Source organism: Drosophila innubila, chromosome X, assembly GCF_004354385.1.
Source record: "Drosophila innubila isolate TH190305 chromosome X, UK_Dinn_1.0, whole genome shotgun sequence".
In the NCBI taxonomy this organism is placed as follows: Eukaryota; Metazoa; Arthropoda; class Insecta; order Diptera; family Drosophilidae; genus Drosophila; species Drosophila innubila.
In genome coordinates, this window is record NC_047626.1 from 13924588 (window position 1) to 13946674 (window position 22087).

Sequence of the window (22087 nt, forward strand, 5' to 3'; positions counted from 1 at the left end):
AACTAATAAAGAAAAACGTAAAAAATAAAAGTATACTCATTACCAAGTAATGTAACTAATAAAACTTATAATGATTATGGTCCCTGGTTGCAATACGTAAAATTTCCCGATTTCTTATTTTTTTGTGACACCAATCTGTCAGTTTACGGGTTTGGAAGATACTACCTGTTAACTGAGTATATACATTTTATGATCCGTCGAAAATCAAGTTTTAATACGAAAAACGTTTTTGGCTTTTAAGATATTTCAACCAATCTGACAGAACCAGCATTATTAATTTATAAAAACGGAATCAATACGCTTTTTAACTCTCTTTAGGTTATTTCTGCGTAGTGTTAGCAGAGATTATCGTGATATAAAAAGTTGTTCGTATAAACATATTCAAATTACGAGGGACTTTCAACACTAGCGTTACCCAAGACCAAAATACAGCAAAGAAATCTTTACAATCGTACATACATATTTAAAGTATTTATTTATGTAAGTTGATTAATTGATTAAATTAATTGTTGCAAGTAGTGAAGCGAGGTGTATTGGTATAACTGCATACAATTCGATTTACCTTATTAAAATTTACCGCTCGTAGTTAATAGAAAAATAATTAAAAGGATATAACAATAAAAAGTTTATATTCAAACAAAACAGTAAACAATACACAGATAAACAAAACGTGAAAACTATCTCTGTAAAAACCAGTGCTGGCAACATTTTAGGGGAAAAATAGCTGTTTCTGGTTGCAAAGCATCTGAAAAATAGATTTAAAAAAATTATAAAAAAAAAAATGCCAGCTCTGTTCCCAAAAACGGTGTGGCAGCCTTGAATCCAAAAGAACCATACTGATATTTGTACATCTGGTTAAAAAAAAAATTCTAAAGAAATTAATTGAAAAGCTAGAAATTTGAACATTATTGCAGAATTTTTGTTAGAATTTTGCGTAGACATTAACATAGTTTTAGAAATTATATTAATAGGAAAACATAGCTGAATTTTTATTTAAAATAGCCAGACTTTCGGCCAATAAAAATTTTCAAATTTGTGCAGTAATCGAAATTTTAAAATAGCCAGAGCAAGTTGAAAAATAGCTAACTAGGCAACAGTGATAGCACGTTAAAACAGCTGTGCGCACTCGATAATAGACTGTGCCGCCCTGAAGCATTGCATTGAAACTGCTATCGATAGCGAGAATCAACGACACTATTATCTGTAAGCATTCAATATTTCATAAAAACTAAAAATACGGAGACTTGTGCTAGCTATAAAAAAAAATCCTGTACAAATTTATAATGGTCATAATAATCGATAAATAACACAGTCTCATTTTTGCGTTAACATTGATTATCGATGACATTGCGACGGACCGATTGTTGTCACCAATGACATTTTTAGACTAATCATTTGTTGTTGTTTCGCCGCAAGGTTCGGACGTGTATTTCTGCGACGTGCACATTGGAAATCGTTCGTCTCGTTGCGTTCATTTTTTTTTTCTGTGTAATTTTGTTTTTTTGCATACAAAACGCAAACGGACACGACCACGACGGAGTCGTTTGGACTAACCGATACCGATATCCATTGCCCGTGCCCAGACATCAGCAGATGTGAAATGTGACGACACGACGGAAAAGTGTCCGCAATCGCGCAGCCGAGGCGACAAAAAACCATTTTGCAAAAAAGAAAAAAAAGTGAGAGGAATCGGCAGCGACGCTCACGCGTTGCGCCCCCCATTCAAAATAAAAGTGAAAACGTGCAAAATAAATATACAAAACGAGAAATAAGAACAGCAGTAGTGAAGTTAAACTTTTGATCGAAAGAAAAAGAAAAAAGAAAAATGTGTGACACTGCCGCAACAACAATATCAGCCTCAGGAGACGCTGGAACGGGTGTTAGTGCTGGAACTGGAACTGGAGCGGGTGACACAGCGGTGACAGCAATGGATGAACAAGCGCAACGTACGCGACAGAATTGTTGTCGCCTGTGCATTGCGCCCGCCAGCGAATGCATTTCGATCATTAACAGTTATGCGGCCGATAAGGAGCCGCTGGCCACAAAAATACATAACTGCGTAAATATTAAGGTGAGTTTTGTTGCTTGCCAAAGACGTTGGAGTTGCCGAAAAACATGCAGACACACACATGTGTGTACAATCATCCACATTGGTATCGACATCGATTCGATTTCTACCTGCTGTCAGTGTTCCTTCTTCTCATACCGAAACCGTTATACACACTGCTTGCTCCCATTCCCACTGCCTGTGCCTGTGCCAGGGAAGCCGGAGCAGCGGCCGGCGCGGCGTTGCCACACCCGAGGATGTTGGCAATGTTGATAATGATGATGATGATGATGTTGGGTCATCCATTTAACTCCAGCAATAATTGCGTGTGTAATCGATAACACCATTTCCACCAAACTCAACAACAAAACTGACCAAATAAAACAGGAACAACAACAAAAAAGAAGTGAGGTTAAATACGAAACCAAAAGTAAAATATGCCTCATCAGACGCGAGCTGCTGCTGGCCCCATTTGATTGTGCAAGCGCTGACGATGACGACGGTGACGCCGACGACGACGACGAGACCGAGGCAAACTTTGTTTCGTTTCGTTGCCAGCTGCCTGCAGCATTCTCTTTTACCCGCTAGCCCCTGTACCCGGTTGCTATCAGTGACACTTGCCCGTTTCGAGCAACATCATCATCATTGGAAACGGAATCGAACATTCGGTTTGTCCAATGCCTGCTCCGGGTCTCGTCTCGTCTTGTCTGCCTCTGCCGCTGGTGGCTTTGCTTGAAGTGCCAAGTCACGATGCCCGACAATGACGACGACGACGCGACGGCCATCGCCGTTTATTGGTATTGGTGTAACTTTGTCGTTGTGGTTGTCGCTGGCGCTGGCGTTGCCTGTGGCTCGCTAGCTAGCTAGCTTGCTGCTGCTTTGCCTGCTTGCTTGCTTGGCTGGTTTGTCGCTTGCTGTGTTGTTGCTCAGTTCTCGCTGCTCGATTGCCGACGTTGTCGTCGTCGTCGTCATCGTTGTCTTCATCGACATTTCGTTTGCTACGTTGGCATGAGCTTTGAGCAGCAGTAATAACCACTGGCAGCTGTCGTGGCTATTGCTGGGATTCATTTGCTTGTATGCCCATTCCTATTTTCCTCCCCCCCATACCCTTGAAGAGCAGCAGCAGATTTAAGGTTAGAATTGACCGGCCACCAGCAAAAATGTACATATAATAAATAATAACAACAAACTAGTATGCTCATTGTTTATTATTTACAAATTTCGTTGCCGCTACTGCTTCTTCTTCTTTTGCCTGCTGCTGCTGCTTCTTCTTCTTCTGCCTGCTGCTGCTTCTTCTTATTTCTCTTCACGAGAATTAGCGATGGGTGCGAATTGCAATTCGTGCTTGCAGAAACATGTTAACATGCTGTTAAATAATAACAGTCTTTGATTGCAGTAGAATATTTGCAATAATTATGCAATAAATCGGTTAATTAATAGTTGTTTACAAGTATGTAACTAAAATTCTGTTTTGCAACAAACACAATTTTGATCGTGCTTACATATTTTCGGCTTGTGTGTCCATCGCTAAGCAGAATACGAGTACACGGCACGACACGAATAAGCAGCACAAAGCGCAGAGAGCAATGAGTGGCGGCAGAGGCAGAGGCAGCCGAACACCGTTGAACAGAAATTTTCGAGGCCGTCTATGTGATTGAGAGAGATAGAGACAGAGTGATAGAGAGATGGTGAGCAAGCATGCGAGGGAAGGAAGAGACGTGCGTGCGTGAGTATGTGTGTGTGTGGAGCTTGGGTCGCGCTTGGTTCGTTTCATATCGAGTGCTGCTGCTGTGCCTGCCCAGCACCAGAGCAATTACGTACATATTATTTTAGTGCTCGCCTCGATTCCATGGAATTGTATGCAACCATTTGCTCCGCATGTTATTATTTCTGGTTGCCCAGTTTCAGCTTCAGTTCCAGCTCAGTTCCATGACCAAGCCGAGAGCCAAGTCCAAGTCTAGATAAATATCATCATCATTATCATTGGCAACATTACCAACAGTGCCAGAGTCCAGTCTATTTCCGTTTGCTCCCAGTCTCAGTCCTCATCTCCACTTATATTCCCCTCTCTCCCCACCCCCCGCTCCTATCCCTTCTTGATGTGGCTCTCTTTTTAGAGCGCTCTCATGATTGCGCGCGCGCTCTTGTCGTGTCCTTCACTGGCTTCCATTTGTGACTCCTCGCCTGGGCCTGGGCCCCATGATATCCGGTGCAGGCACCTCTGGGCCACTCGACACTACACAACAGCCGCACAAAAGGGAATACGCAAAACGAAAAGCAAAAGCAAAAGCAAAAAATTATATATGTATTACATACATATATGAAATGAAAGACTGAAAAATGAAACTGCCTTTTGGATTTGTGGGCTTCGCTAGCTTCGCTTTGTTGCCTGGCTGCCTGCTGCCTCTGGTGCTCTGCTCTCACAGCTCTCGGCTATCGATTCTTCCCTCAGTTGGCAGCAGGGCACACAGCTGAGCATGCTGAGCAGGCAGCCAACCGGACCGGCAGACAGTCACACAGGCAGACAGTCAGTCAGGCAGGCAGGCAGGCAAACTGAACCGAACCGAACCCAGAGCCACAGAGCACAGAGTCGCCCTCGTCATCCACTTTTCGTTCGGCGGCACAAAATGGTTGCCTTGCTGCTTTGTTGCTTTGTTGCTTTGCTTGGCTCTTTGGCCTGCGCCCCCGGCAACGACGACGACGACGACATCATCATCTCTACCGTCGGCACGTTGCTGCTGCGTGTACTTGTGCTTGGTGCTGGCACTGGGCTGCTCTTTGGTTTCGCTTTGGCTCGATTTCATGGTGAATACACCAGCAACCAACAACCAGCAACCAACAGCACCAGCAGCTCAACCGATACACACACACACACACACACCCATATACCCATACAGAGCCCATACCCATACAGAGAGACGAACCACTTCCATACACAACCGACCGACGAACCGACCATTTGGTTGGCGTCATCGTCATCGCTTGTTATCTGGAGGCGGACCACATGCATACACACACTCACACACACACGCACATAAATATATATATTTATACACAAATACATATGCACGGGATATACGTAGAGTGTAGAACACAGCAGAGGGAGGGCAGGGCAAGAGAGGGCAGATACAACAAATGTACATGCGAGTGGTTTTTCGGTTCTCTCTTCACTATGAAGCAGATTAACCTGGTGCGCATGAAATGGGAAGCATGCAAGTTGGTTGCAGTTGTTGCCAGTTACCAAGTTGCCAGCATCATCATTGTCCCAGCATCGAATTTCGGATACACATCATCATCATCATCCAAGCCCAACTCAAGTTCAGATGAAAAAAAAAATGAACTTTCTCTGATCAGAAAAGGGAGAAAGATGACACTGATAATAAAAAAAAGTCTTGTTGGATGAGAGAGCAACCGACAGCTCACCATCCAGGTCCACCTACATACATACATATGTACGTTTGTACATACATTATTATCTGCATTTATTATGGAAACGATAAATACATTTTTCTGTGAATTATCGATTGCTCTGTTAGTGTCAAATGCACTTTACTGGCATTTTTCAACAGTTGTTGTTATTGTCATTGTTGTTGTTTTGCTTCTGTGTAATTTAATATGTCAAACGCTAAAGATCTGCACTGCTTGCTAATGCTAAAGTTTTACGTTAACGTTTACGTTGGACACAGGACACACTTATGCACACACACACACGCATACGCACACATTTGCAGCTGACGACGAATAAGGACACAAAGAAAATACGCCAATGAATAAGTAGAAGCAATACAACAACAACAACAATATTGAAGAAGCCGAAACTCGTTCAGGTGCCCGAGATCATCTCATCGTGCGGCGCTGCTGGACAGGCTGTGCCTGAGAGAGACGAGACTGTAATTCTGGCCAGCATCTCAGTTTTGTGTCTGATGATGATTGTTGCACCTGGTGGCCAGCAATAGCAGCTGGCAACTGTGGCAGCTGCTTCTGCATTTTGTTGTTGTTGCTCTTGTCGTTGTTGTTGCTATTGATGGATGAAAGATTTCCTTTTCAACTTTCTAAAAAGGCCTGCCAGACTGCCCAAATTAAATGATACCAAAGAAAGAGTGTAATGATAATAATATTATATAGAAATAAATAATTGTTGTTTTTTTTTGCAACTGTTTCTTTATTTTTGCTAGCAAAAAAGCTATTTCCCTTTCTATGGCAAGCAGTGTTCAATAGAAGCTGATGATAAATTAAAGCTACGCCACCTTGTTATGGCAAGCAAGCAGTGTTTAGCATTAGCTAAAGCAGTGTAATTTTCGTCTTCAATACCAATGCACATTCAAGCCAAACAACAAATATTGCTTATTAAAGTCAAATGAATCCCCTTTTCGTAAATCCCCTCATGCCAAAGGCTTCTGCTATATGTCGTCTCTGTATCCAATTGCGATTTTGCCGCCATCATCGTAGCCACTTGAGAAAGAGATGTGCCCCCAACAGGACGTCACTGTGCGGGTGTGTGTGTGTGGAGTAGGGGGCAAGGTGAATGAACAACATATTATCGAAACCCTTCAAAGCCAAAGTGAGGTGGGGAGATATGTACATACATATATAACCCTATAGGATGAGAATTTCAGGACTCAAGTGCGTACATAAGATATTTGTATATAAGCGAATGTGCATGTGTGTGTACACATACGGCATATGCACAGCAGCCACATACACACACACACACACTAGTATAAAAGGTTGGAGTTGGTGTTGGGGAGGGGAGGGTGCGGGCGCTGCTGCTCTACGAATTACAAAATCATAAAAGCTCACACACGCATAATGATGCAAAAATAAGCATAACCACAAGCAGTTACACTCGCACACATGCACATATGTAAATACATGCACACACACACACATTAAACACAAGCAAAACGCTTTTGATTATTGCAAGCTGTCAAATGCATTTGCCGGCCCAACAACAACAACAACAATCTACGATTACTTGCGCTTCTGTTTTGATTTTTGCTTTCGTGCTTTAAGGTTTCATATTTTTTTAAGTTATTGTAATTTGAAAACGGTATCGATGGTATCGATATTTTTCACAATCGTTGTGGGCGGCATAAAATTCGATAAACACTTCACTATGGGTCAAATGACCCATTTTTTTTTTTGTGGCATTTAGTAATTTTTCACAGATACGTAATATATTTAAATGTCGTTTTTTTTTGCTAGTGTTATAGATACTCCAATTGCTTGAAAAAAAATCAATGGCGTGGGTGGTGCCATGCCTACTTAAAAAAATATTTTTTGGGTTATACATAACACTAGAAAAAAAAACGCATCAAAATATCTTGCTTAGTTAACGAGTTAAAAATGTATGCCACAAAACAGGTAACTTGACCCATAGTGCACTTTAAAGATTTGCACAAGTTAACTGTTACTCTGTATATTTTTAAATAATGTATAAAACAAAAAAAACATTGTATATGTCAGGTGACAATTGCTTAAGCTTGGTACGCTCTTAATTGTTATGCAAAAATAAGGCTTGAATTTAAAGCCCAACCAAAGGCATAATTAATATGTGCAAAGTACTTAAGTGTCAATTAGAATGTGATAAATTGAAACTAAATCTGGGAAATTAATTATTTAAAAAGCCAATTAGAATATGTGACAATAAAACATACTTATTGTTAAGTGACTTGCAGTATAATCATTAAGAATGTGTGCTTTTAAAACATAGCTTGATTCAAATTGTTTTGTATACTCCAAGGGTTTAAATTCATAAAAGGAATCAAATTTATGTACTATTTATGTACATACTTATTTTGCATACCAAAGTCAAAGAATTAAATAGGCATGTAAAGATACATATTTTCTATTTCCTATGTTTTCAATACACACAAGCATATGTGTATGTATATGTATATGTATATTATGTTTATAGTAGCATATACTTTTAATTGAAAAGCCAAAATGGTCCCATGCCACGCACAATTAGAAGCAAATTATGCACAAACACAAAGGCTTCAGCTTCAGAGCAGCAACAACAACAACAACAATTAGATGTTTATATACCTAATATGCATCAGTTAGCAACACATAGGGAAATACATATGTATTTACATGGATATTGTATATAGAAAGACGCACATACGCACACAAAGTGCCATCAGGCAAAAGGACATTGGACATGCATTTGAACTGCACTGTTTTGTGTGTGTGTGTGTGTGTCTTTGTGCTGTTGAAGCACAGAGTATTGCATATAATTATAAGCAGGTCATTGACATTAATAGACTAGTACAAGCCTCTAAGCTTTGAACACTTGGCAATCGACGACGAAGAAAACCTCAAACCGCCGTTGGCTGCACACAAAGGTGAGAGAATTTAAGATACGGATTGAGGATACAATTTGTGGGGTGGCTAATGACCGATGATAACTTCTGGTTGCATCTCAAATCCTGTTAACTATACACATTCAATAAAAACAAAGTCAACTCTGTATCTATATGTATTAATTAAATTCCACTTAAATTATATACTTTGTTTTACTAGATCCTAACAAGCAATCGACTAACTTTTTTATTCCATCATTCCTCAATATTTTATCCTATTGAGTCGAGTTAATATACATTTTTAACATGCTTTACGCTTGGCAAATAGGGCAATATTAATGATGTTAATAGAACCTTGTACTCGTTTAATATTTAAACTTGCCTCAGTTGATTTGTGTTGTTTAACTTTGCTTTCATCGATTCTTTCTGCTCGTTTGCATATATGATTTATCGATTTGAATTCAATTATTATTGTTGCATACTATTTACAATATTAATGTCGTTATGTGCTTTCTATACTCTATAATTGTTGAGAACAAAGGGTATATTGTATACTTTGTAATTCATGTAAAAAAGAAAAATTAAATATATTCCTGATCAGCATCGTAACTTTATCCGTATGTACATATGAACTCCACACCCAAAATTAGGTATAATTATTTTCGAAAAACATCAGCAAGTTGCGTTCTTGTAATTGCTGAGGTTATAAATCATTTGTGTTCAGCGCCTCGACTCGAAGCAGAGCTTTTGGCTGTGTATTTTTGTTTGCTTTTGCTAGGATAATAAATTATTTATTGCTCGTTCGATTATAGGATTTATTAATTATTAAGCGCATTTTGTATTATCTCTTTGCAGATCACGCCATTGGATCGCCTGTCGCTGCATATTTGTCATGCCTGCATCAGCTATTTGAACTCTTGGCAGAGCTTCAAGAATCGCTGCCTCAGCTCCCAGTCGAAGCAACGACAATGGGTGGACATGGACAGAACCAAACAGCAGACACTATTGGGCTATTTGGATTTGAATCGGGCCGAGAATGGCAGCATTGTTGACCAACAGCAACAGCAGCAGCAATCGGAATTGAAAATCGATACGGCGACAGCTGCAGCTGAGAAGGCATCCGCTAACATTTTGGATGGCATACCCTCGCTGAAGAAGCGCAAATCTTTAACAGTCTATGTGAGTCCAAAGCAACAACAGCTTCAACAGCAACAGCAACAACAGCAGCAGCAACAACTACTATTGCAAACGGCAAGAACGGAGCCACAGCAAACATTGCAGAATCTTTTATTGCAGGTGCCCACAACGGCGACAATGGCAATGGCAACATCATCACAGCAGCAACAGCAACATCAGCAGCGCAAATATCAGCAGCAACAACGTGGCAAGCAGCAACATCATCATCATTATCAACAACAACATCATCATCACCAACATCACCAACATCCACAACAACAGCAGCAGCAACAACAGCGACATAGACGCATTCGGCAGCCACGACGACAATCGCAACAGTCAACGGCAACAACTGTTGCTCATCGTTTGCCCAAATTTAAGCCAAAAGTGTATTTGCCACTTGACATTGCAGTGCCACCGCTGCCGCCATTGCTGACGACGCCATCGACATCAACTGCTGTTGCAACTGCAACTGCAACTGCTACTGTTGCTGGTGTTGCTGAGGCAGCTGCATCATTGCCGTTGCCAATGCCATTGTCGTTGCCGTTGTCGCAGCCAATTGATTTCAGTCAGTGTAAGAATTCGAGTCAGAGTCAAAGATATGGCAGCGTGTTGCCCCCGCCGCCACCTCCAGTTGCAACAATGAGCAGCAACGTCGCTACCGCTACTGCAATCGCAACCGCTGCTGCTGCAAGTGCAACTGCAACTGCAACTGCCTCAGGCTCTGCCGCAGGCGCAGGCGCAGTCACAACTCCGCTGCTTATGCCGGTAACGCTGCAGAGCGCCGCCCAGCAACTGCGCTTTTTCAGGCGCTATTCCTATAATGTAATTGTATCGTGCATTCGCAAGCGTCCACATGCCACATGCCACATACACCACCTGACTTTTTCCCCTTATTACCAGGCATATATATTTATTCTGTTGTTCAAAAATTAATAAATATATAAATAAATACACAACTGCAGCATTGCATCTTAATAACTTATTGATCGTCTCTCGTTTACAGCCGCTGCCTGCTGTGCCCATCAAGGATGAGCCATTGGATGACACGGACGATGACTTTCAGATGAAGTGCATTGACGAGTCCGATGATATGATGGATCCCACAATGTTCCTAGAGCGCTCCGAGCACGAGGGTGATGTGCCACTAATGGTAAGAACACACACACACACACACACATAAACATACACTAGGGGCAAGAGTTTTAAAATAAAAGTAAGACATAACCATTATTTTCCTATTTTAATTTCAAAACTACGGAATAACGGAATCAAAGCTACGCAAAATAAGCTAATTTTGATATTTAAAAATAAATTACAAAATAAATTTTCTAGCTTTTATTTTACAAATCAAAAATAAAAGTTAAGTTAAACATAAAATTAACAAAATGGTGTATTACCAAAATTTAAAAACATTCATCGCGTATGGTTTAACACCTTTCATGTAATTTTTGTCCAATCTAAATATTATCGCAGTGTTCAACAAATTTTAATTCTACCAAATGTACATATGAAATTTTTTTTTATTTTTTATTTAAAACAACAATTATTCTGCAAATCTTATTAAAAATTGAATAATGCGTGTTATTTCGAAACCTTTATTTAAAAAAAAGAATTACTTGTTATTTCAATACCTTTATTAAAAAAATAAAGAATTACAAATGATTTATATTATAAAAGTTAAATATAGAATATTTTGTCGCCACTTTTGGCAATAGAAAGAAAGTTTGAACAAGTCGATTTCAGAAACTGTAAGAGCTAGAGCTATAAAATTTGGCACACAGACTTTTATGTTTTAAACTTTTGCCACGCCCCCTTCAAATCGCATAAGACCAGCACACTCACCAGTTTTAAAATAGAACGCTATTTTTTTGTAACTAGTGTTATCTATTATTATTATCTATAATCGTATTAAATCGCATCAAGATCGGTTAAACAGAACTGTGAAATTTACAGACGTTTACATCCTAACATTTTTGAGGTTGTGCTTAATAAACTACAATAGTTTTTTAGCTACTTGAACTGTGTAAAAATTGCAGCCTTCTAGCTCTTACCGTTTGTACCGGATGACAAAGGGCTTAATATGCATGGATATTTGATAACGTGGGTTTATTTGATGAGCCTTTTATGAGTTGTCAACGTCATTTATTTGAATTATTAGTATTGTGATTTATAATTCGTAACACTTTTGTAGAGTGAGTCAGCTGGGCATAAGTTATTTATAATAGACATTATTATATGAGTTATATAATCAGCATTTCACCATCTCTCTCTCTCTCTTTCCAAAACAGACCTCCGACTATGATTATACGGCGCAGCATGGCGTAACGGCGGCTGTGGCAGCAGCATCGCTGCCGGCAACCGCTGTGGCAAACGTGGCAGCCGCCGGGGACTCAAAGGTGGCCAGTTGCCGTGCCTGCAGTCTGCAATTCTCGACGCGAGCGAATGCACGACGCCATGAACGGAATTTGCATCCGAATCTGTTTCAGCTATCGACAGACTCGCCAAATAATACGCCAATTACAAAACCGACGCCGGCATTGGCAGCCGCATTGGAAATCCAACGTGCGGCTGCCGCGGCAGCGGCAACAGCGGAGGCAACAAAAGCGGCAGCTGGTGGCAACATATCGACACAGAAGTATCGCCAGGTGGTCATGAACACGTTCATCAAGTGCGAGAACGGTGGCTATGACTATGACAATCCGGAGCAGTATCAGCAATTGTTGAGCCGTGATAAGGTCGAGTTCATACAGGAGAATCACGAGTTTCTCGAACAATATCAAACGATGACGTGTCGATGTTGCAACAAATACTTTAGCACCTATAAGAATTTTATGGCGCATGTGCGCAAAAAGTATCCCACGTTGCCACGTAACCTGTGCTTCAATTGCCTCAAGATGAACGACTCGAAGGCGTTGTTCATATCGCATCTAAAGAAACGTAACTGCATCAATTTGTATCGTGTGCTCAATGCGTTGCGACTCAAACAGCCAAATTTTGCACATGCCACGGCATCCGGTGTGATTGCAACCACAGAACCGCAGCCGCAGGTGCAACAGCAGCAGCAGCAACAACAGCAGCAGCAGCAGCAACAATTGGTGGTAACAGCACATGAGACATCAGCGTCGTCGGAGCGACCAGAGAAACTGCGAGCCAAAGAGCTGCTGGTGAATAAACTGTATGAGTGTAAACTCTGTCCAAAGGGATTCCGAACGAAGCACGAGTTCCGCACCCATGTCTATGATAAGCATGCGGATGTGCAGCGCAAGGATAACAATTCGATACAGTGCAGCTTCTGTGGCTTGGACTTTGCCGATCCAGTTGATCGGCGACGTCATTATAATAACATGGACTGCATTGTCCGTTTGCGCTGCATGACCTGCGATGCCAAATTGGAGACGCATCAGCGTTTCCTCGACCATGTCTATCAGGATCATTTGGGCGGCGCTGTGAGCAGTGATAATGCCTCAACGGCGAACAGCGGCATCGATCATTCGCCGGGCAAGCGTAGTCTGCTCGGTGCCCTTGGCATTGGTGTCAGTCAATCCTCGAATGATGAATCCCGCAGCAGCAGCACCAACAACAACAACAACAACACCAATGCCGCAAATCCACCAATAACTTCCACACCCAAACCTACAACATTATCATCATCATTATCATTGGCTCAGATTGGAGCTGCTGCTGCAACCAGTGGCGGCAGTCGAGATGCCCCCAAATCCCAGTACTTCTCCCGCATGCCACAGGTCTGTCCGATTTGTGGGCAACAGTACAACAACTATAACAATGTGCTGCGCCACATGGAATCAAAGCATCCAAATAAATTGCCCGAGACATACAAGTGTGTTCGTTGCGGCCTGGGCTATCCAAGGATCTCATATCTGCGTGAGCATATGATCAATGTACATGGCGTGGACAAGAATCGTCATTCCGGCGGATTTGAGTATATCGTAAATGCGGATGCTGTTAAATTGGCCGATGGCAGTACACCAAATGTCTATACCGGACGCTACGATTATGTGATGAAGGATCTGATGTCCATAACAAATGGTGGGACACTCGGTAATTTTTATTATTTTCGACCCATCCGTCACCCCTCACCTTGCATCGTCTATTGAATCATCCATCGTCTTTTGTTTGCCGTGTCCTGTGTCCATTTTGTCCAACATCAAGATTAAACATTTCATGCTTTCCATTCAACAGTCAATGATTGAATACAATTAACAACTGAAAGACGAGTATTTTTTCATTAGAAATTATGAAAAAATGAAATGAACTTACTTTATGACGATTTTAGCATCAATGAAAAGATATATATAGCTTATATTTTTTATGATTTTTTGAAAATTGCTAAAAATGACTAGATAAATTGTTTGTTTTTTTTTTTTTTATTAAATCAGACAACGATGTTAACAAACATAGCAGCTCGAATAACAGTTGTGCAGCTGTTAAGGTCAGAAATGTTATTGAGATATCCGTTTTATTTAACAGCAATGTTAGTGCTAATTTTACAAATGGCTGTTAGTACTAGAAATGTTATTTTGTTTTTCAATCAATTGGCTGTGACTGATGTGTGTGTGCCTGTGTGTTGCCTGTTTTTAAAATGTTATGATCAAAACTAATCTCTTGCGGCATTTGTTATTTGGTTTGCAGATGATGATGATGAGGAAGGCGGCAGCATTGCCAAAAAGATGCGACTCGACGATAGCAGCAACAACAGTAGCATCAACACAAGCATCGCCAATCAGCAGAAAGAGTGCCCCATTTGTAATGCCGTGTTCAGTAATAATATTGGCCTATCAAATCATATGCGCTCACATTACACAGCCTCATCGACGGCAACAAATGCAGCATTGGCGGCTGCCAATCGAATGACACCCAAATCGTTGACAATTACAGCAACACCGCCACTTGAGGTGGCAGCCACAGCGTCAGTAGCGACTGCAACGGCAACGTCGACCGCAACAATATCTGCCTCCATAAGCAACGCAGCAGCAGCAGCAACAACAGCAACACCAGTTAGCACAACAGCAACTGCAATATCTGCGACAGCAACGGGAGCAACAAAAGTGCCGCCGGCAATGGTGAATCAAACGCCACAGGAACAGGCCGTATTCCGTCGAAGTTTAGATCAAGCGGCAGATCGTCGCTTTCGTCGGATGCGTTGTCGTATCTGTCAGCGTAGATTTAGCTCCAAGAAATCGTATCGTTATCACATGCTGACCGATCATCAAGTGCAAAATGTGCAGTTTATCAAATGTAAATTGTGCAACGCCGAGTTTGCCTACGAGAAGGGATTGAAGGTGCATCTGTTCAAGGTGCATGGGCGTGCCATCAAAGATGAGATGATTATCAAACAATTTGAATGTGATGTCTGCTCCATTGTCTACAGCTCGGAAATGGAGTTGCAACAGCATAAACGCAGCGTTCACAAATCACATTCGGGCACGAAATCATCACATCAATCATCTACATCTACATCTACAGCTACTGCTACCTCTGCTGACCTGGCCGATACATCCGCCAGTGCGTTAGCTGTCCTGCCATTATACTGGTATCAGTGCAAGTATTGTCCATCCAATTTCAATACCAACAAGAAACTGGCCATTCACATCAATTCCCATGATGAGTTCGATTCCAATGATTATTCCTGCAAGGATTGCGGCAACGTCTACAGCGGACGCAAGAGCCTCTGGGTAAGTTGCAAGACTCGTTTTTACTCAATTTATAAAACTTGTTAATATTATGTCATAACGATATTGAAGTAGATTTTTCATAAATGCTTTATTATTTATATTTTATAAGCAATCCGAAACAACTATTTCGTTTAAAGGTTCTATTTCAGTTTCCTTCTTTCGGTTTTGGTATCAGTACCGGTACGTAACGGTACACCAAATCAATTTTAAAACATTTTAAATTTTTAAAATGTCGTTTTATAATAACTATGACATCGAAATAAACAACAAATATTTTTTCTTAAGAATTTAATAAGACTTAAATGCAGAATGAATTTAAATGCCAAATAATGATATAAATGACATCCCGCTTAAAAATCTGTTCAGTTTTGATCAAGCTATGACAGTTTGAAGTTGGTCAGACTTCGGATTTAGCCACTTTACAAGTCAAAATTTTTGTTCAATTTCACATGATTTTTTACAAAAAAATGAAAGGTCTCAGAATCAAGTTTAAAGTGTTGTTTTATACTAATAACGATATAAGGAGTAGATTAAAAGTGAAAACTTGAGATTTAAAATTTTGAATTTTCAAAATTTCAAAGGGGGGACCCTTACCATCAAAAACGAATCTTGGCCGAAAATAATAACATTTTCTAAATGATCAAAAATTGAATACAGAATGAATTGAGAGGCCAAATCATGATTAAAATGACATTCCGTTTGAAAATCTATTCAGTTATGATCAAGTTATGACAGTTTGAAGTTGGACAACTCTTTGACCTAGTAATTTTTTACCCATTCTGAGCATACCAATAACGTACTAAAATACCAATAATACTAAAATAGCAAAAACTAAATACAGTTGTGTGTACAATTGTGGAATAATTGATAATTAATAAGTCCGATTCCAATACTAAGTTAATGTACTTTTTTATGAATTTATTTATTTTTTTTGCGTTTTTACACATTTTGTTAATCTATTTTAATATTATTTTTCATAAAATTTTTTTTAATTAACAACTAAATGCAGTCGAAAAAAATATGTTTATTGAAAAAAAATCTGATATTTTTGTAATAGAAAGAAACTAAAAATTTTTAATGACTGAAAAAATATTTTACTTATAGCAATTTACACAAACAATATGATTACCATTACTTAATTTTGATTTTTTGTGAATAATAAAAGTTACGTAAATTCTATAATGAAAAGAGGGTATAAACTATAAGTGAGGATATAAAATTGATATTATACATAAATTAAATTGATATTAACTTCCCGTTTTGGTCTTTGCAGGTGCATCGCTATAAGAAGCATCCGCAGGTACCGGATCCGGCGGAGTGCACGCTGTGCCGCAAGATGTTCTTTGATCGCCAGATGCTGGAGAATCACACTCCCACCTGCAATCGCAAGCCCATCACGGCCACGGGAGCACATCAGCAGGATCAACAGCAGCAACAGCAGCAGTTGCAGCTGCAACATCAACGTGGCATCTTCAAGCACAAAACGGGCGACGATGATGACGAGGATGATGATGAGGATCATCAGATGATGATAGATGAGGCTGGTGCTGGTGTTGGTGTTGGCAATGTTGCTAGTGATGGCAGCAATGGTGGCAACACTGTGGCAGCTGTCACCAGCAATACGAACACGATCAGTACAAGCAGCTTTAAGATACGCATACCAGAGGTGGCATGCACCATTTGTGGGGCACGCTTCACCGACCAAGAGATGTTCAGCAAGCACATCCAGAAGCATGAACAAGAATTATATGTGGATAATCCATTGGCTGCCATGTTCGATGATGGTCCAGCCGATGCGGGACAATTTCAGGTGGAGCGACAAAATGAGAATGGGGAATATGCTTGCGATTTGTGTGCAAAGACGTTCCCCCAGGTGATTGCGCTCAAGGTGCATCGCAAGTGGCATTTCAGAGGTGATAGCAAGCAGGTGAGCTTTTTGGGCTTGTGCAGCGAGGTGAATTTGAATTTGAATCTGAATTCAAATCTGGATCCAAATCGATATCGATCAACTGATCCATTTCCCCCCTCTAACGTTTGTTGTTTGTTGCCTCCGCACCAGTCGCAAAAAATAAACAAAAATATATATATATATATATTTATAAAAAATACAATATAAATAAACGAAACAACCAAGAAAACAAATTTTCACAAAGGCTGCAAACCGGTTTTTGTACTAAACATAATCCAACAGAATATGTTCGTTTTTGGTTTGTCCTTTAACCATTCCCTTACATCTAAAAATTATTAAAAGAAATTTTCGCTTAGAAAACAAATTTTTTATATATATGATTTTTTTTATATTATTTGAGATTTCGACTTAAAAACTATTACAATTTGAAAAGGCAAAAAAAAAAAATAAAATAAAAAAATGTGGCGGTTTGCAGCCTTGCTATTCACACAACAACAACAACAGCTACAACAACTACAACAACCACACTTTCAGCAGCAACCATTGCTGGTGCTGCTGAATTGAAGGACATTGTTATATAACATTGACTAATCGCAACTTGATATTCCTATTTAGAATCCCATCATCGACGGCGAAGCGACAATGCTGAACAACAACACCAACAACAACAACAACAGCAGCAGCAGCAACAGCAATTCGATGTTGCATCTACGCGAATTGCATGCGGTGGGTCTGATGCCCAATCAACAACATCAGAAGCAGCAACAGCAGCTGCAACAACAACAGTCTCAGTCGAGCAGCAGCAACAACAACAACAACAGCAACAGCAACAACAGCAACTCATCAACCAGCAAATCGATGAAACGGAAACGTGAATTGAAATGCGAATATTGTGCCTCAACATTCATTAGCAACAACAACCTGCGTCGCCACATGTACGAGTTGCACAAACATGAGGTCAGCAATCTACCCGAGCCGCCAGTGATTGAAGTGGATGAACCGTTGTGTTGTCGTCGTTGCGGTGATTTACAATTTGAGACGAAGGAATTGTGGATCGAGCACAAATTGTCGGATGCAAAGGTTGTGCGTCCATTTTGTCCATTCCAATGGGGCTGTGATCTTTGTGGCGAGTATTTGTCGCGCAAGGAGAAGCTCATCAATCACATTAACAATCATCTTAAGGAGGAGGTGATTGTGCCAGTTGTTGTCAACGCAAAGACAACAAAGAACTTATCAGCAACAACAACGACAACGACAACAACAGCAGCAGGCACAAGCACAACAACGACGACAGCAACAACAGCAAAGGCAACAAGTGGAACAGCAGCAACAGCTGCAGCCACAACAACAACAGCAGCTACAGCAGCGACAACAAATGCAACAACAACATCAGGCAAAGTGCTGAAAGTCAAGGATCTTGAAAGTGAGAGAGGAGGAAAGTTGAGTAAACAGCGTGCAAATGATAATGTGGAGCAACAAGATGAGGAAAATGAGGATGATAGTGATATGGATGATGATAGCGATAGCGAGGATGATGATGATGACGATGATGATGATGATGAAGATGATGATGAGGAGAATAGCACAACCGATGATGATGACGATAATGATGTCGAGGATGAGGATGACGATGTAGATGATGAAGCGGAAGGGGAAGATGTTGTTGCACAGCAGCAATTGTTGCAACAACCTCAGCAGCAGCAGCACAACAACAACAACAACAATAGCAACAGCAATGCAATTGACAACGATGATGATGATGATGACGATCTCATTGAGGAGGTTATCGAAGAGATTGACGATGACGACGGCGACGGCGATGGCGATGTACATGAACAACATGTGGTTGCCGCCAAAGCGAACAACAACAAAGTGAGCATTGATTATGCGCGCACGAGCAACGCCAAGTTGAATGGAAATGGTGGCAAAAAGGCAAAGTTGCTGATCATGCATAGCTCTGAGGAAGATGATGATGATGATGATGAGGAGGAGGATGTGGAAATGGAAATGGCAGAAGAGGAGGACGAAGAGGGTGTACACGTGGGGGAAGTAATGACCATTGATGATATTATTGAAGAAGATGATGGTGAGGATGATGACGATGTGGTTGGTGTTAGTGGTGATGTTGTTGAAGAGGATGATGATGATGACAACGACAACGACGATAACGATAACGATGATGATGATGTTGATGAGGAAGAGGAGGAAGACGAAGACATTGACGAAGATGACGACGATGATGATGGCGACGTTCATAATGTGGGTCGTCGTAATCGTATCGATGATGGTCGTGCCAACATCGGTGGTGATGCTGTCGATGGTGAGGGTGATGGCGATGTCGATGGTGATGGTGATGGTGATGGTACATCATCATCCGAAAGCGATTCAACAACAACAACCTCGCATTCAACTGGTGAGCGGCGTAAAAAAACTGTAGTTTCATCAGCGGCACATGGCGATGCCGCTGATCAGTCTAATTCCAGCTATACGTGTGATCTATGTCAACTTTGTTTCGATTCTCAGGAGCTTCTGCAGACACACATTAAAAGCCATTTTCTCAATGGGCCAACGGCGGGCAGCAAAAGCAGCAGCAGCAGCAGCAGTGGCAGTGGCAGTGGCAGTGGCAACAACAGCAGCAGCAACAAAAACAACGGCAGCAGCAGATGCAGCAGTGGTGCCGCCAGCAGAAGCAACAACAATATAATTAATAGTAACAACAATAATAAAAGCAAAACCAAAAAGTCCGGCTTGTTGGATGCTGCCAAATGTGGCAGTGGCAGTGGCAGTGGCAGTGCAACAACCACAGCAACAGTCACAGCCACAGCAGCCACAGCAGCAACAGCAACAACGGCAACAACAACGACGTCGACGTCAGCAGCGACTGTGACAGCGGCAGCGGCAGAAGCTGCAGCGCGCTTGAACTGAGCTTCAAAATGTACAAAATCAACAACAACAACAACAACAACAAATAAACGTGCACTACACACCACACAAAATACACAAAAAACACAACACAATACACATGAAACGCAACACAATCCACATCCATCCACAACGCATTCCATCAAAAAAACTAACGTCACACACACACACAAAAACACACACATACATACAAACACACACATGCATATGTATAAAACGTAAGGCGCAAAGCAAATAGAACTGCATGTGTGTGTTGGTTTTTTTTTTCTTACTGCTAATTGTAGTTGTTATTAAGCTTATATAACAAACTTACATACATATATATATTTATATATTATATAAATATAAATTAAATAATATTTATATATATGAATATATATATATTTATATATAATATGTATGTACATGTATGCAACTTTCATTATTATACCATATATCAAGATATGAAGTCATTTTTTTTTAACAATGTTAAATTAGTTGGTATCACACAAACACATGCACATACACTGACACACATACACACGCATATATTTAATTCATCTCCAGTTATTCTTTTTGAGTTTTTAGTTAGTCTAGACAATATACAGTATGCATGTATACACATACGTAAATATAGAAAATACGTACGTACATACATCCATGCATAGAATAAAAACAAACAACAAAAAACCTATTTAAGTGGTTATGTGAAATAATAATTCATAAATTAGAATGCGTCAAGGCACCAAAGCAACAACAAACAAACTGTAGAAGTGGAAGCTAAGGAGGAAGATGAAAAATGAAACATACATATTTTATTTATTATTATTTTTATGATGTTTTTTTAATTTTGTATTTTTGAATTTTCCTGCCGTTTGGGTTTGAAAAACCGCTAAAAATAACTTTCTTTTAATATGATTTAAGGTCGACGGCTTTTGAAAAAGTATAATGTTATCTCGAAGACATTTCCAAGTTTCGAAAATAATTTCCTGTTTTCAAACAGTAAATCGGTTTTTTTTAAATATTTTTTTCAACTCTTTCGACTCGCATAGCTTTAGTTTATTATCAGACACAAAAAACATACCCAAGACACACCTTGGATTTTCAAGCAAGAAGCTTCAAGGTTCTTTCCAGCAGGTATTTTATACCCAAATGTTTCTGAATATGCTGCTAATAGTATAGACGAACCCATTATATGTAAAGACTAAACAAAAACACACAAACATACATACATTCGACAGTTGTTCAAGCAGATTGAATACGTTCCAATTGGGTTAAATTTTGTACTGAAACACATGTCATATTAAAAACTTAATTTTTTGCCATACACAACACCCACACACATACAGCATTATAACTTTGAACCCCCATTATACATTTAGTATGTAATCTGTATATTAATTATTTATATGATAATGCATTTTCACAAAACAAAATGAATCGTTTTATCCTGCATTATTATTCAATAAATCATATTCGTATGTATGTGTAGACACAAACTTACACAGACTTACGGGCAGAAAGAAAATATAAAAATAATAAATAAATTAGTGCATACTGCGCATATGTTAATAACGCTTACGAATTAATTATTGCGATTGCGGACATACCTTTTACTTGTATAATTAATTTAAGGTTTATGTATGTAATTGGAAACTAGTTTAAAACCAGATACAAATAAAAAGAAACATGAATGCAACAAATTGCATATGCATCTCTAATTGAATACCATGAACGAATTGTTTTTATTTTCTTTTAAAAGTTTGAAGTTTGCGCGCGCTGCAATTATCGATTACAAAAAACCCGTCACTAGATTTAAACAACGAGTTTTCATTATGCTGTCCAGTACTATCTTCCCCATGTTGAATGAAACACACTGGGGGTATTCCTGAAAAAGATTCATATGACTGTAGATGAGAAAGACGCAAATAAGAAAAAATAACTTTACTATTTAATATTAATTGTTTTATAATATTTGATTTCCATTTTCTGTTTTCCCTGCCGCTTGGGCTAGAAAGAATAATTTGCTTTTAACGTGCACATGAAGCACCAC

At 39.9% G+C, this 22087-nt stretch overlaps 1 protein-coding gene across 3 annotated transcripts; it reads left to right on the plus strand.

Moving 5' to 3' along the window:
- The first annotated feature begins 1395 nt into the window (after nt 1-1395).
- Nucleotides 1396-21769, plus strand: LOC117779765 (zinc finger protein hangover). 3 transcript variants are annotated; one of them, XM_034616090.1, is made up of 8 exons: nt 1396-2071; nt 9208-10139; nt 10179-10296; nt 10535-10681; nt 11820-13590; nt 14182-15224; nt 16498-17151; nt 17749-21769. In XM_034616090.1, the coding sequence occupies exons 1-8, from the start codon at nt 1826-1828 to the stop codon at nt 20056-20058; spliced, it is 7221 nt and encodes a 2406-aa protein (XP_034471981.1). In that variant the 5' UTR covers nt 1396-1825; the 3' UTR covers nt 20059-21769. The 3 variants fall into 3 exon arrangements, with proteins under 3 accessions (XP_034471981.1, XP_034471964.1, XP_034471973.1); XM_034616073.1 differs by lacking the exon at nt 10179-10296 and having other exon boundaries at nt 9208-9531; XM_034616082.1 differs by lacking the exon at nt 10179-10296 and having other exon boundaries at nt 9208-9531; nt 11820-13578.
- The last annotated feature ends 318 nt before the right edge of the window (nt 21770-22087 follow it).